The 14,517-nt window shown below is 51.4% G+C and overlaps 1 protein-coding gene across 4 annotated transcripts in view; it reads left to right on the forward strand.

The window, feature by feature from the left end:
- Positions 1 to 14,517, forward strand: part of ABR (ABR activator of RhoGEF and GTPase) — a 168,236-nt gene that overhangs the window by 96,734 nt on the left and 56,985 nt on the right. For all 4 annotated transcript variants that reach the window (XM_081162881.1, XM_081162884.1, XM_081162882.1 and 1 more), the window contains 3 exons: positions 2,879 to 2,977; positions 10,153 to 10,338; positions 13,398 to 13,505. In XM_081162881.1, the coding sequence (XP_081019007.1) occupies positions 2,879 to 2,977; positions 10,153 to 10,338; positions 13,398 to 13,505 (393 nt within the window). The remainder of the gene's footprint in view (positions 1 to 2,878; positions 2,978 to 10,152; positions 10,339 to 13,397; positions 13,506 to 14,517) is intronic.

The raw sequence follows: 14,517 nt of genomic DNA on the forward strand, positions 1-14,517 counted from the left end.
GCCTGCAACTTGTGAAGCCATCGATAAGCAACTGTTGTCCTTCCCTAAAGCTTGGCATCCACACTAGTTTCCTAATGCCACAGAAACAAATTACCACACAGTCAGTAGCTTAAAACAACACATTTATTCACTCACACACAGTCTACAAGGGTCAGCTGGGCAGCCTTCCTTCTGGAGCCCTGGGGGAGAGAATCCGGTTCCGTGCCTTTTCCAGCTTCTAGACGCTTTCTGTATCCTTGGCTCATGGAATGTCTTCAGAGTAGCAGTGCAGCATCTTCCAGGCCTGTGGTCAACCTCTCCCTCCCCTCCCCTCCCCTCTCCTTGTGGTCACATCACCTTTTCTCTGACCCTCTTGCCTGCCTCTCATAGGACCCTTGTGATACATGGGGGTCTACCCAGATAGTCCAGGATAATCTTCCCATCTAAAAATCCTTAATTATACCTGCCAAATCCCTTTTGCCATAGAAGATAACATATTCACAGGTTTGGGGGCTTGGGGGTGGACCTCTTTGGTAAGACGTTATTGTTCTATCACAGGGTCAGATACCTTCAGAGATGGGGTGGGGGTGGGGGTGGGGCAGCAGCCTCCAGCACAGATCGCCTAACCAGCTTGCCTAACCAGCTTGCTAACGGGAGGCCAAGAATCAAGTTTCTCTCTCACCTGTGGAAAGGGTGGGCGAGCTTGTGAGTGCAGCCAGGGCAGGGAAAGCAGCTGGGGCAAAGCCACGGCTTCTCGGGACTTGGGAAATTTCTGATGGTTTCACACGCTCTCCCAGACTATGCTCAGGGTGTGCATTTGAGGCCCAGAGAGGGCTCTGTTTGAGATCCCAGGTAAGCATCCCATGCTTGAAAAAAGAACACGAGAGTGAGGACATTACCAGAGCAGTGGAATAGCACTGAATATGGTGTTCCAGGCCTGGGGTCAAATTCCAGCTCAGCCACTTCCTGGCTGTGTGACCCTAGGCTAGTCCTTTCCCTCTTTTAAGTCTCATTTGTTTCCATTTGTATGAGGAAGAAATATAGTACCCACCTGCAGGAGGCATTTGAAGGCCCAATGAGAGAGTGGAAAGGACTTAGAAGCTTTAATGAGCCTTCGGTGCCCACCTGTTAGTGTTAGGGGTATCACTCAGGACTGGGCTCCGGGGAAGTACACGGGAGTGTGGTGCAGGTACTTCAAAAGCCCTTGAAATCAATGGGCAGGTCATGAGATCATCGGGTGCAAGGGTCAGTGGCGCAGACCCCAACATGAGAGCTGACACTGCAGGCCAGAGACTTCAGCTGTGCCTTCAAGGAGAGGTGGGATTCAGATGAAAGAAGAGCCAGGGCAGAAGGAGGCATTTGAGGCAGCAGGGGTAACAAGAACCAAAGTTCAGAGGCTGGAACCCCCTGGCATGTTGGGAAGACAGATCTGATGGCTGTGGGGAGATTAAAAGGGTAGGGAGAGGCACTGGGAGCCACTGAAAGTGTTGAAGTAAATAAGCTGGGCCCTGTATCACTATTTATATTTACCTGTGTGGGGTTTTTTGTTTGTTTTTTAATGTCTTTTTCTCCCACCGGATTATAAGCCACATGGGACTACTGTATGCTTGTTTCCTGTTGTATCTACAGGGTCTGGTGGGCATTCAGTAACTACCTGTTGAATGAATGAATGAGTGAACGAATAACCTAACTGAATCCCCAGATGATCACATGTTGCTGTACAGATTTAAGTCCTTGACAAACATCAGGTGGAAGGTGGTGTACTCAGAAGGTTGATCTGGCTCTGGTGTGTGAGTGGAGGGGGAGAGAGAGGCAGAGGTCAGTTAGAAGAATCGGCCAGCAGGGTGGGATGCTGTGGGCCTTGACGCAGCAGAGGGGAGGAGTGGAACAGAAGGGAAGAGTCTTGGTAAGAATGTCTAAGCAAGATGGACATTCAGAGCTAAAGGAGGCATGATCTCCACCATGGGGGAGAGGTGGGAGCGGGAGGTCAGTTGGGGTCTGTGCCTTACAAAATGAGGCAGTTAGGAAACGATGGGGGTTGCAAGGTTAAGACTGAGAGCCCCACAGCTAGCACCTTTCTTTTATTTATTATTATTATTATTATTTTTAATCCTCACCTGAGGATATGTTTTCATTGATTTCAAGAGAGAGAGAGAGAGAAACATTGATGTGAGCGAGAAATATCGAATGGTTGCCGGTTGCCTCATATGCATCCTGACGGGGTATCAAACCCACAACCTAGCTATGCGCCCTGACCGAGAATCAAACTTGCAACCTTCTGGTGCGTGGGACGACACTCCGACCAACTGAGCTGCCCGGCCAGGGCCACAGCTAGCACTTTTCATTGTGAATTTGAACCCATGGGTACAGGAGAATATATAGTCAGAGGTGCAGCTAAAAGGCCCCACAGCTGGGCTTCCCATGGCCACTTTCATGCCATTCTTTCTACCCCTGCTCTCAGTTTACAGATCACTCCCTCTGGGAGCCCCCTCCTGCCCCTGCGGTGCCCTCCCAGGTGACCAGGCCCTGCCTCAGTCATGACTCTTGATTTCCCTTCTTAACTGTGTCCACCCCTTAAACCACCGCCACCCCACAAGAGGCCAGGCCCTTTGTTACGCTGCTCACTTTTACAAGGTTGAATAGGTGGGTGGGTGGGTGGATGGGCATCACCTAAGGAGATGTGGGAAAACTCATGAGAGAGAAACAAAGCAAGAAGTTAGTGTAGGAGTATGGTGATTGTTTTTCCCTTTATATTTCTGTATTTGCCACATCTGTACAAAGTACATTTGGCACTTAGTCCCTACAAAAGTGTTAGTTAAAGAAGAGAGAAAAGGCAAGAGAAGAGACCCCTCAGGATTCCGGCCCCTTTCTCACGCGCTGTTGGCTTTTGTTTGTGCAGGTGGAAGCAGGAAAAGGCCTGGAGATGAGAAAGCTGGTCCTCTCAGGGTTCCTGGCCAGCGAAGAGATCTATATTAACCAGCTGGAGGCCCTGTTGCTGGTGAGTGTATGCTCTGGGGCCTTTCGGGCCCCCTGTTGCACCTTGTCATGCTCCTAGACTGCTTTAGGAGTGGGAAGGGAAGGGGGGCCTGAGCCGGTCCTTCTTTGCGGGCGGAGTCTGTGGTACCCCTCTGCTTACAGCTTGGCGTCAGGCAGCTGGGGTCATTGCCGGACAGGCAAGAGGAGAAGCGCAAGTAGGTTGAGGGTGGCAAACCCCCCATCACCCACGACCGTGGCACAGGCGTTACTGATCGATCTGTCCAGGTGGGGGTCTAGCTGCCGCTTCCACACTGGACCCTGGGAGCCTCTCTCAGTCAGTCGAGTTGAGATCTCTCTGTCATTGCTGGGCCCAGTCCTTCCTCCTTCCTGCAATAGTGAACCATTTGCGCCATCCCAAGGCCCTGTGGCAGGAAATGTGAGGTGGAAGGGCTTTCTCTCCGTTTTGAGACACACCAGAGCTCTGAGGAGTTAGACCAACCCCAGCCTTTTGTGAAGGTGCCTCGGTTTCCTCTCCAAGATGGAAGCATTGTTGTGAGAATCAGATCGGGAGGGGGATACTATTAAAATGTTTTCAAAAGGTAAAAGCGTGACACAGATGTAAGATGTTTCTTCCTTTGAAGAAGGCGCATTATTAGATGCGCCTGGAGATTATGCAGTGACTGTGACACGTGAAGTTCTCTGATGGGTGTTTTGCAGCCTGAGATGTGATACCAAAAAAAGGAGCAATAAGAAATGTAGATGCAGATCAGTAGAAACTCTTTCTTACAAGAATTGTAAGATGCACATTTATGTACTTAGGAGATGTCGCCCAGTGTTCCAGGGGACGTGGCATTATAGTAGCCAAGGAATAACTGTTGAACCCCTGGGGACAGGAAGATACAGTCAGGGGTGGACTAAGTTTGTGATAAATCTCACCGGGAGTTTATTGGAATGCACAGTAATGTTTTCAAGTGAGGGGCAGTATGGCAGATACATGAAGACTCGGGTTTGGGGCAGAACTAGGGTGAGACAAGACTCGCCTCGCCGTTAATAGCAGGCATATTTCACTGTTTTACAAACTGTGCACCTTGACCACTAGTGAGAACCAACATTTTACAAATGAGAAAGAAAATATCAGCATGTATCACATAATAAGTACCATATCATGAAACTTGTGGTTTGTTGTATGTACATATGTATATTTTATTTTTTACGTGCGTTGTAGGGTTTGAAAACCACTGGCTTTGGGCAAGCTATGCATAACCTTAAGCATCCGTTTCCCCATATGAGAATGAGAACATCCTTAGCATTTCTCTCTTCGTCATGGGGTTGAGAGGACCAGGTGATCCCTTTTTGGGACCTAGTACAATGCCAGGTACTTAGGCACTCAAATATTAACTGAAGGAAGGAGGACAGGCAGATACATGTGAAACACACCTTATAAACTATGAGTTACTGTACCAAAATTAGGGGCATGGTTGTCATTACTAAAAGGATGCATATTTGAAAGGAGTTGTCTGGCTTTGAATCCCCACTTGACCACTTACCAGCTCTAGGCCTTCAGCAGATTGATGAACCTTTGTGCCTCATTTTCTCCATCTGCAAACTGGGTATGCTAATCATATTAGTACAGCAGGTCCTTGTTATGTTGATGAGATGCCCTAGAGACTTAACTCTTGTTTATATCAATTAGCCTGTGGTAAAACTGGTTTCGCTTAAAGTCACAGAACCTACTGAAGACAATGAGACTTAACTCTGTCCAAGGGGTTGTTGTGAGAATTATGTGAATTTGTACGGAAACTCTTAGAAAAGAGCCCAAGTGTTAGCTGGTAGTACTGTTATTTTCTCCTGTGCTGGGAGAGAATGCAGGTTAGGGCTTGTTGGTCTCTGTCAACACACCCTTTCCCTGAGGGAAGGGGAGGCCCTGTTCTCATTTCTTATCTGTCACTGGGCCTAACTGGAGTTTCCGTTTCTTTGGGCAAAGATAACAACAGATTTAGGGGCCCAGGCACTCCCTGCCTGCCTCGCCTTTCTAACTGCTCATGTCCCAAAGGCAAAACCAGTGAGGTTGAGGCCCCTCTTCTCCCCCCAGTTTGCTCATCCTGGGTCCCTGATTGGTTGTTTCTTGAGCAGGCGGTGGGGGGGGGGAGCAGCTGGAAGGCCTGATCTGTGGCTGGAGGGCTCCAGGAAGAGGGGGCGGGACCCTTCACAGCCGCAGCCACGGCTGATAAGCCTTAGAAATAAGGACTGAAACCCTTTTCCCCTCCTCCTTGAGCTGGGAGCCCTCCCCTCTCAGCTGGCTGGTAGTTAAGCCCTTTGCTTTTTTGGGGTGATCTAACAAAGGGGCTCAGAGGAGAAGAAAATCTGTCCTCTGAGCGCCCTGCTCCTCCTACGCCCAGATCTCCGCATCGCCCCACCCCCATAGCCACAGCTCGGCTCCTAACGCCTTTGGTTGTTCTCAGCTTAACACTTCCTGATATGCCAGGCTAGGTGTGTGTACCTAAGACTGTGTACACACACGGGGACAGACAGGGGCGCGCACCGGGCCTCTGTTCCTGCCCCCCGGGTTGCTGGCTGGCCAAGGCTTGGTTGTCTGGAATCCTCCAGGTTCCCGGTGGGCTCAGATTACAAGAAGAGTGGGCCTGAGAGCCTGGGCTGAGGTGGGGGTGGAGGGAGGGAGACAAACCAAATGCACGCAGTTCTGCACCTCTCCCCCTCCCCACCCCCTCCTAGCAATGAGGTGGGTACAGCGTCTGGCTGCACTGTCACCTCCAGCACCTCCCACCGCCAGGCCATGGCCGGCCCTACTGTCATTCTGGCCGTTTGCTTTGTAGTTCCCAGGCCCATTGTGCCCAGGTCCCTTATCTGTGAAATAGGTTAAACCATGCCTTCCCGCCTGGGCCCCAGGGAGCAGGAGGCTGAGGCGATGGTTGGTAAACAGGCCTTGCCGACAGCCTCCGGGCCTTCTGGTGTAGGAGGTAGAGGAAGTGGGCCACATTTCTTTCCCCTGTTTCGAAAGGCAAGTTGCTGGAGGGCAGAGCAGACAGATGGGTGTGAAGCCCCACTAGGAGGTAGAGCCACCCGGCCTGGCCTATCTTCCTGAGAAGCACTTCGTGGGAAATTGAGAGCCAGGGTCGGCTCTGAGGTCCCTCCGGGACTCTTTAAGATTTCCTTCCTCCCCTGGAACATGGAGAGCCCCCACCCCAGCCCTCTGAGCAGGAGGGTGCAGGAGGTGACTGGCAGGCTAGCTCTCCGGCACCAGAGCAGTGCTGGGTGGCTGTGCCTGTCACCCGAACCACCTGAAGCTTGTATTCAGGGCTGCCCCAGATGAAAATAACTGCCTTTGAGGGTCTCTGGATGCCAGGGACATGCCCCCAGTACTTTCCCCTCCCCCAAAGTGAAATCAGGGCAAAGTCCAAAGGCCCCCAGCTTTGTCCTGAGAGCCATCTGATGGCCAAGTGCAGGCCCCGTCCGTGTGACCCGCTGCTGGTGAGCACTCATTTCTTCCCCTTTTGTAGGCAGAGTGGGAAGTTTAGGAGGAAGCAGAGCAGTGTCTTCTCCCTGCGTGGGTGGCACATGAGCGCTTCCCCAGCAGCTTCTGAGAAATCCTGATTCCTCTCTCTCCCCAGGACCGTTCTCTCCGTTTCCTTTACTCCCTTCTTGATGGGGATTATACCATGGCAGGGACAGGGATGAGTGGTTCTGGGACTCTGTGGTGACTTGGACCCTCCACTGGCTCCTGGGCAGAATAGAGATAAATTATGACAGTGATTCTGAGAGCCAGCTCTGTATCCTCCATGGAGCACTGGGAGCCATGAAGCTGAGTGTGGCCACGCACCTGCTGTTGGGAGAGCAGTATTGCTTCTTTCCTGGCTCCTGGTTCCTTGTTTCCCTGCCAGGCATGCTTACCCAGACCCGCCCCCCCCCTCCACCTACTCAGATCTTCCCAATCTTCAGGGCCTGTTCCTGTCACCTCCTCCATGAAGCCTTCCCAGTTGCACCAGCACAACCTTGATTCCAAGGCAGTTGGTATTTATAATCCAAGTCATGTAATACCCTATCCTGCTTTGACCACTAAGGTGTTTCACCCAAATAGAGTATAACATTCTCCAGAGCAAGGATCATGAGTCATAAAATTAATCTCCTGAAAAGAAAACTGAACCCCATCACTCCCATGCTTAAATCCCTCCAGGGAAAGCCAGGTCATTGCTTGGACTTAACAGCCACATTCCTTCCCCTGCAGGATCTGGCCGCTGCCCTCCCCTCGAGCCCTGCTCTAGGTTCCCCTCCTCCCCCTTGCCCACTGCACACGGGCACACTGGCTTTATTCCAGCTCCTCTCTCACAGGCCTGTTCCTGCCTCAGGACTGAGTGTTGAGGAAGTCTGCCTGGAATCCTGTCCCCTTTGCCCTCGCGCTTCCATTTTAGGGTAAATGTCCCCTTCAGCACCTGTCTCAGGACATTCCCTTCTTACTTCCCTCATTGCATGTATGTGCGATTATGTGTTTGATTGTTTCCTTGTGTTTTGTCTGTTTCCCCTACTAGATGGGAGGCTCCAGGGAGGCCGTGATTTGTGAATCACGGAACACCACCCCTCTAATCTCCCCGCCCCAGTCTAGCCTCATGTTGTTAGGCGCTTGGTACATTATTTATGGGGTGAGTAGTAATAGTAGCAGCTAACATTTTTGGTTGCCTTCTGTGTACCAGGTACATACTCAGTATTTTTTAAAACATGTTTTTATTGATTTGAGAGAAAAAGGGAGAGGGAGAGAGAGAGATAGAAACATCCATGAGAGAGATTTCGATCCGCTGACTCCTGCACACCCCCTACTGGGGATCTAGCCGGAAACCCAGGCATGTGCCCTGACCAGGAATCAAACCTGGGACTTCTTGGTTCATGGGTCGATGCTGAACCACTGAGCTACGCCTGCCTGGCCATATTCATTTTTTTTAATTAATTCTGTATTTTTGCTTTCTTTTTTTTTTTTTCAATACATCTTCATTGATTTCAGAGAGAGGAAAGGTGAGGGAGAGAGAGAGATAGAAACATCAATGATGAGAGAGTCATTGATCGAGCCCACAACCCGGGCATGTGCCTTGACCAGGAATCGAACCCTATTCCCCTGGATCCTAGGTCGACGCTCAACGGCTGAGCCACACCGGGCCAGGCATATTCAATATTTTATATAAATAATGGCTTTTAATCTTCCCATCAGTGTTCTTGAGAAGGTAATATTATCCCGGTTTTACAAATGAGGCTGCTGAGGCCCAGAGATGCTAGCTTGCCCACAGCTGTTAAGTGGTAGAGTTGGGACTCAAACCCACACTACCTGGCCTGCACCACCCTGGCCGACCCCATCCTACTTCCCTAGCAAAGAGCTGGACATTGAGGGTTGGTTGGTTTCAGCGCTGAGAGGTTCAGAAGGAGGGCTTCTGCTTTTTTTTGCTCTTTTCATCATGTCTGGACTTTTTTAAAGCTGGGAGGGTGGAGGAGGCAGAAGTTGGAGAACTGTCTGGGTGTTTGAGTAGGTGGGACTTCCTCCTGTGGACAAACTTGGGTGCTGCCACCGTCGGGGTGAGACAGGTAGAGGATGGACCGAAGCCTGGCGGGAAGTCGGGCCCGTGCGGCGGGAGCTGGTGTCATCTCTTAGAGTGCACCAGTGATGACTTCCCTCCTCCTCAGTGTGGGTGCGCCCTCCAGTCCAGCGCTGACTCCCCCACTTCCCACTAGAATGCTTCTCGTGTCGAAAAGCTCACTACTGCCCGGTCGGCGTGGCTCAGCGGTTGAGCATCAACCTGTGATCCAGGCGATCACGATTCAGTTCCCGGTCAGGGCACATGCCCGGGTTGCAGGCTCGATCCCCAGTCGGGGGCATGCAGGAGGCAGCCGATCAACGACTCTCATCGTTGATGTTTCTATCTCTCTCCCTCTCCCTTCCTCTCTCTGAAACCTGTCTTTTTTTAAAAAAGAAAAAAAAAGAAAAAGGAAAGAAAAGCTCACTACCTAATCCTGTGACACAGTAGAGAACAGCTCCTGTGAGTCCACACCTGTCCCCGTAACTTCTTGCTGTTCCTGGGTCTTCAGAGTGACCCAGACTAAATCAAGGGCCTCTTTCCACTCATCAGCCATGTCTGACTCCGGCTTCTCTCCTCCAGGTAAACATGCCCGCCCCTCCCTTGCCTGCTCTTTGTGGCGGGTTCCCAAGCCCTGTCTGCTGGAGGCCTTTGGAGGGCTTTGGGCGGAAGGAAGGTCAACCAAAGAGGAGCTCTTTATCCTTTAGGATCAGTTTTTTAATTTATTTCAGCTATGAATTTTAATACCTTTTTCCCCCTGATTATAAAATTAGTGCTTACTCATTGAAGGTGATTTAGAAAATATGGAAAATCACACTGAAGAAAATGCACCCAAGCCCCTTTATCACACTGTCCTACCATTGGACATGAAGCTCATGGCTTCCGCTCCCAGCCAGTGCCGGGGGACGGTTCTGAGTCACTGCCCGTCATCTCACCCTCTCCAACCCTCAGGCCGCGGAGCATCTTGGTGTAGGCAACAGGGATGACAGATAGGTTTCATCTTGCCGTCAGCCTTGGCATTGAGAAAGAGTCTGCGACTACAGCTAGGTTTGGGGAGAAAGATCATTGTAATCACTTAGCAATGTTGGCCACAGATACAGGAAGCGGGACAGTGGCAAGTGTGTCACCTGTTCACTGTCTCTGTCCTAAACTATCAGTGCAGCCGAGACTGGTCTTGGGTCTCTTCAAGGCTCTAGTCCCAAGTCCTAGAATCATACTCTGTTTCTTGGTCCTGACTGAAGCTTGACAAGAGAGCTTATGATTGAGAGCATAAGGCCGTTGTGGAAGGAAGGCATGAATCCTGTTAGACCAGAAAGCACACCTAGTACAGGCTGGAGGCCAGGGGCTCCTCAGGGAACGAGGGGTGGGGGAAATGTGGCCTGGTATCACCCCTCGGGCCTGGCAGGGCTGCTGGGCCAGGCTCTGGCTGTCAGGGTCCCTCTCCTTGCAATTGCACATGCTGGGGCCTGCGACAGCAGCTGCTTGATACGAACCACACTGCAGGCGCCCTGCCGTCCGTGGCCTTGTCTGGGCAGAACTCTGGCAGCAGGAAGGGCTAATCAGTGCCCTGGGCCTGCTGACACTCTGGTTTATCTGCCTGCTCTTTTTTCCTCCCCTCTCCCAGCCCATGAAACCCCTGAAGGCCACCGCCACCACCTCACAGCCCGTGCTCACCATCCAGCAGATCGAGACCATCTTCTACAAGATCCAGGACATCTATGAAATCCACAAAGAGTTCTATGACAACCTGTGCCCCAAGGTGCAGCAGTGGGACAGCCAGGTCACCATGGGCCACCTCTTCCAGAAGCTGGTGAGTGTCCTGTTGATAGAGCGTGCTTATCCAGGGCCTCAGTGGAGCTGCTGGTATGGATGGGAAGCAGTCAACCCCATCCCCCCTCTTTCTAAGTCCTGGAGGAAAACCTGGGCCTCTGCTTTATGGAGAACTTGGGCCTGGTACATCGATTCCTGGCCTTCCCCATGAAGCCTAGAGTGTTCTAGGGATGCTGGAGATGGGCTGTGTGCATAGGTGCTCCTGGCAGGGCATTGTTTCTCTCTCCTGCTGGGTTTCAGGCCCCCTATCCCTCAGTTGACTAAGGGGCATGTGCCTGGTGGAGGGGCAGGGACCGCTCATGTGAGACCTCAGGCATTTGCCCCACACCGAGCCACACCGGCCTGGCCAGAGTCCACTTCTTTAATGCTCATGACCACCTGCTTCCCTCCACCAGCTCTGGGGCCCTCACCTGGACCTCTGCTGTAGCCTCAAGAGTGGCTCCTGCCTCCAGGCCCACCTTCCCATCCATCTCCCACCTCTACCTAACAGCAGGAGAGTTATCCAAACTCCTGACCGGGCCTCACTTCTCTCCTGCATAAATCCCTTCAGTGGCTCCGTCTTGCCCATTGGATAAAGACCAGGTTCCAAGGAATGGCTTAGGAGACCCTTTGAATGCCACCCTCTGTCCACATCTGGCCTCTGGCTGCTGCCTCCCCGACTCTCTGTGCCCCTGACACTGAACTTGCTGTTCTCAGTTCACACTTCAGGCACTCGACCTCTCTGTACTTGTGGCTCTAGCTGCCTGAAATGTCCTTCCCCATCTGGTCTGGCTTCTCCCGGTCAGTTCCCAGCTTAGAAGTGACCCCCTTGGAGAAGCCTTCTCCAGCCCCTCGAATGCAGCCCCTATGGTTATCCCCTCAGTGAACACTATAACTGCCTGTCTCCCCAAAACCGTAAGCTCTGGGAAGGCACACTGTATTTCCTTCATCACTAGACCCCCTAGAACTAGCCCAGTGCTGAATGAATGAATGAATGAATGAATGAATGAGTGAATGAGTACACTGGGACTAGGGAGAACTTGGAAGAGCATTGAGGGAGACCTCGCAGGGCGTGAGGTCTGTGTGCTGAGAGACCAGCCGTGCTGCAGGGACAAGCACAGCTCCTACAGCCAGGTCACAGCTGGGTTTGAATGCAGGCTCTGCCACAAATTAAACCTGTAACTGGAAGCAACTTACCCAGCCTCTCTGTGACTTGGGTTCCTCACCTGAGAAAATGGGGGTAATAAAAGTATGTCGTTGGACTCTTGCGAGGACTACCTGAAAAGTGCTTGGCACGGGGCCTGGAACATAGTAAATTAGTAAATACGCAAGTTAGCGATTATCATTATTGCTATTATTATTATTATTATTATTATTATTATTATTATTAGGGAGAGGCACCCTATAAGGTGTTGCAAGGGAATTCCACCCTCCTGGTTCTGGCAGCCCCAGAGCACTCTGGCCTGGTCCTAGGAATCTGAGCTCATTGGCTTGGGGCAGCCTTTTTCCAGCCCTCAGGAGGGCAAAAGAGACCAAACCAGAGGGTGGTAGGTATATACCCTAGAGGATAGTGGAAAGGCTGTCTCTGTTTCTCTTTGTCACTTGGACCCTGCTATCACCAGGGTCTCCCATTCTCCATGGGCCTGGACACGAATGTGCTCCCCAACGTCCCTCCCCCAGCATCACAAACTGAGATCTGAAGCCACTGGGGCTGCAGGCTTGGGAAGCCCCCGGTGGAGCCAGGGCAGGCCAGGCATCTGGAGGCAGTTCCTCTTCCGCTGGTCTCTGGGTATTTGATTAACTATCATGGAGAGAAGGGAATTAGCCTCTTTGCTGTTTGTTTTGAGATTACCCTAGTGCCAAGCTGCTGTTTCCAAGCAACATCCGCTTCCCAGTTAACAGCCTGGCAGGCTGGGCCTTGAGCCCTGTAGGTGAGGGTGTCCCGTGGAGATGACAGTGCCTCGGATGGCTGGTGACCCCTGCATTCAGGCCTTTTGCCCAGGCTCCTGTTTCTGGTTCACCTCCTGCTACTCCGTTAGGCAGTGGGATGGGAGGGTAGTGTTCCAACCTGGGCATCAGCCTTTATCCTTCTTGTGGGATAGGGGACTGGAGAATGCATTAGTACCCTTGTTGGGGTACTAATTTACACCCCCACAAGCAGTCTGTAGAAGTTCCTATTTCCCCACATTCTTGCCAATCCTTGATATCGTTAGACTTTTAAATTTTGGCCAGGTTGATGGGTATAAAATAGTATTTTATTGTAGTTTTAATTCACATTTCCACCCTTTGCCCCTTTAAGAGGAAATGCGTATGCACAGCACAGAGAAAGCTTTCCATAAGTATTTGAGGACTGAATGAATGTGCCTAGGTTTCCCCTTTTGCAGAAAGGGAGGGATGATGGCATCTGTTCTGCCTCTCAGAGGAGGCAAGGCTGTATATGGTCATGAGTCATGAAAAGCTTTGTGTTAGGTTCAGAGTGACATGCAAATGTGTAGTGAGGCAGAACCTCTGGCTCCTTGGAGGCTGCGGAAGGACGTGGGGACAGGCGATCTAGAGGCTGAGGGAAGTGGGGACTGTGCCTTTAAATGCTGTGCCTCACACTTAGCGTGGGGAGTGGAGCACTGAGCAGGCCATGCCCACACGTGCCTGCCCCACTCCTCCCCGTCTCTCCCTGCCCCAGCCAATTCCAGGATGTGAAAGAAGTGTGAGGCATTAAGGGGCTTCAAACCCTGAGAGACCTGGATGATGCTAAATTAAGCCAAATGCTGCTGATGAATTGAATTTCTAGCATGCCAACAAAGACCCTACCCTGCTCCCCCTAATCCCCAGCACCCCCTTGTTAACCATATTGGCTGAGCTAGTTTCCATGGAAACTCAAGTTCAAAGGGTTACTGTAATATGTGCATCCTGCCTTTCCCCTCAGTTCCCAGCTAGTGCTTTGGAGCTGAGTTAGAGGTTCGGAGCGCTAAGGGAGCTCCAGGTGCTCTGGCGAAGCCTTCATCCATTCATTAATCCTCTCTCCCCATCCCACTCCTGCCCTCCTCTCTCTCCTCCCTGCAGGCCAGCCAGCTTGGCGTGTACAAAGCGTTTGTGGATAACTATAAAGTCGCTCTGGAGACAGCTGAGAAGTGCAGCCAGTCCAACAACCAATTCCAGAAGATCTCCGAGGTGGGCAGCTCCCTGCACAGCCACCCTTATGACTCGGGGCTTTGGGAGCTGCTCAGAGCCTTCCAGCCTTTGGGCCTCTCCTTTCCTTCTTTCCAGTCAGGGAAACGGTTCCCCTGATGGGTAACACTTAACCTGACATTTGCTTTCTTGCACTTGACGTTTTCCCTCTTAATGTAAGAACACCAATTTGTTTGATTTTGCCATGCTGATGTAGGTTAGTCTGTGTTAGAACAGAGGAGGGAGAAAAAGAACAGGAAAAAGGCAGCATTTCCCACACTGCAGTGACCTTGAGCAAGTCACTTCCCTTCTATTGGCTTTCATCTCTGTAGAATGAAGTGTCTGGATTCCTCCAACTCATGCCAGACATGCTTGATAAGGACCACAGGGCCACTGTTTAAAATGCAGATCTTTAGGCACCTTCCCTGGAGCTTCAATTATGAAGGTTTAGGGTGGGCCCAGGAGTCTGTTTTTAATAAGCTTCCTGGGTGATTTTTACCATCAGGAAGATTTGAGGAAGTCTGGGCTGGGTGGTTTTTTCAGATCATTGCAGTCCCACAAAAAGAGCACAGGGGCCACTTAAGTGGAGAAGAGGTCGCAGACCCTCCAGCTGGAAATATGCTTGTCCCTGCTGCTGCAGCTGAGTCTTCCCTCCATGCTCCTCTGCAGAGCAAAGATGTGGTATCGTCTGCCATCGACATTTCTGTCTCTCCGGGAAGTGGCAGGGGTGGGGCTCTAGGATCCTTCAGGAGCATAGCCCAGCTCACCCCTTTAGCCAGAAAGATCTGTGACAGCCCCAAGCCATTAGCCTTGTAGTCAGGGCACCCAGCTCCTAGCTCAGGCAAGAGAATCTCTGGTTCTAAGAAGGGGGAGCTCCCTCTGCAGTTTTGGAGGCCCTGCCTTACAGGCCCCTCTGGACCCTTTACTTTCTTGTCTCAGCTCTGATGCTAGAAAAATTGGTGAGATGCAGCATAGTTTTCATGAAACTACTGGGGTTGTGGGTTATACCCAAGTT

Source organism: Miniopterus schreibersii (assembly GCF_964146895.1).
Source record: "Miniopterus schreibersii genome assembly, chromosome: 16".
NCBI classification, from domain to species: Eukaryota; Metazoa; Chordata; class Mammalia; order Chiroptera; family Miniopteridae; genus Miniopterus; species Miniopterus schreibersii.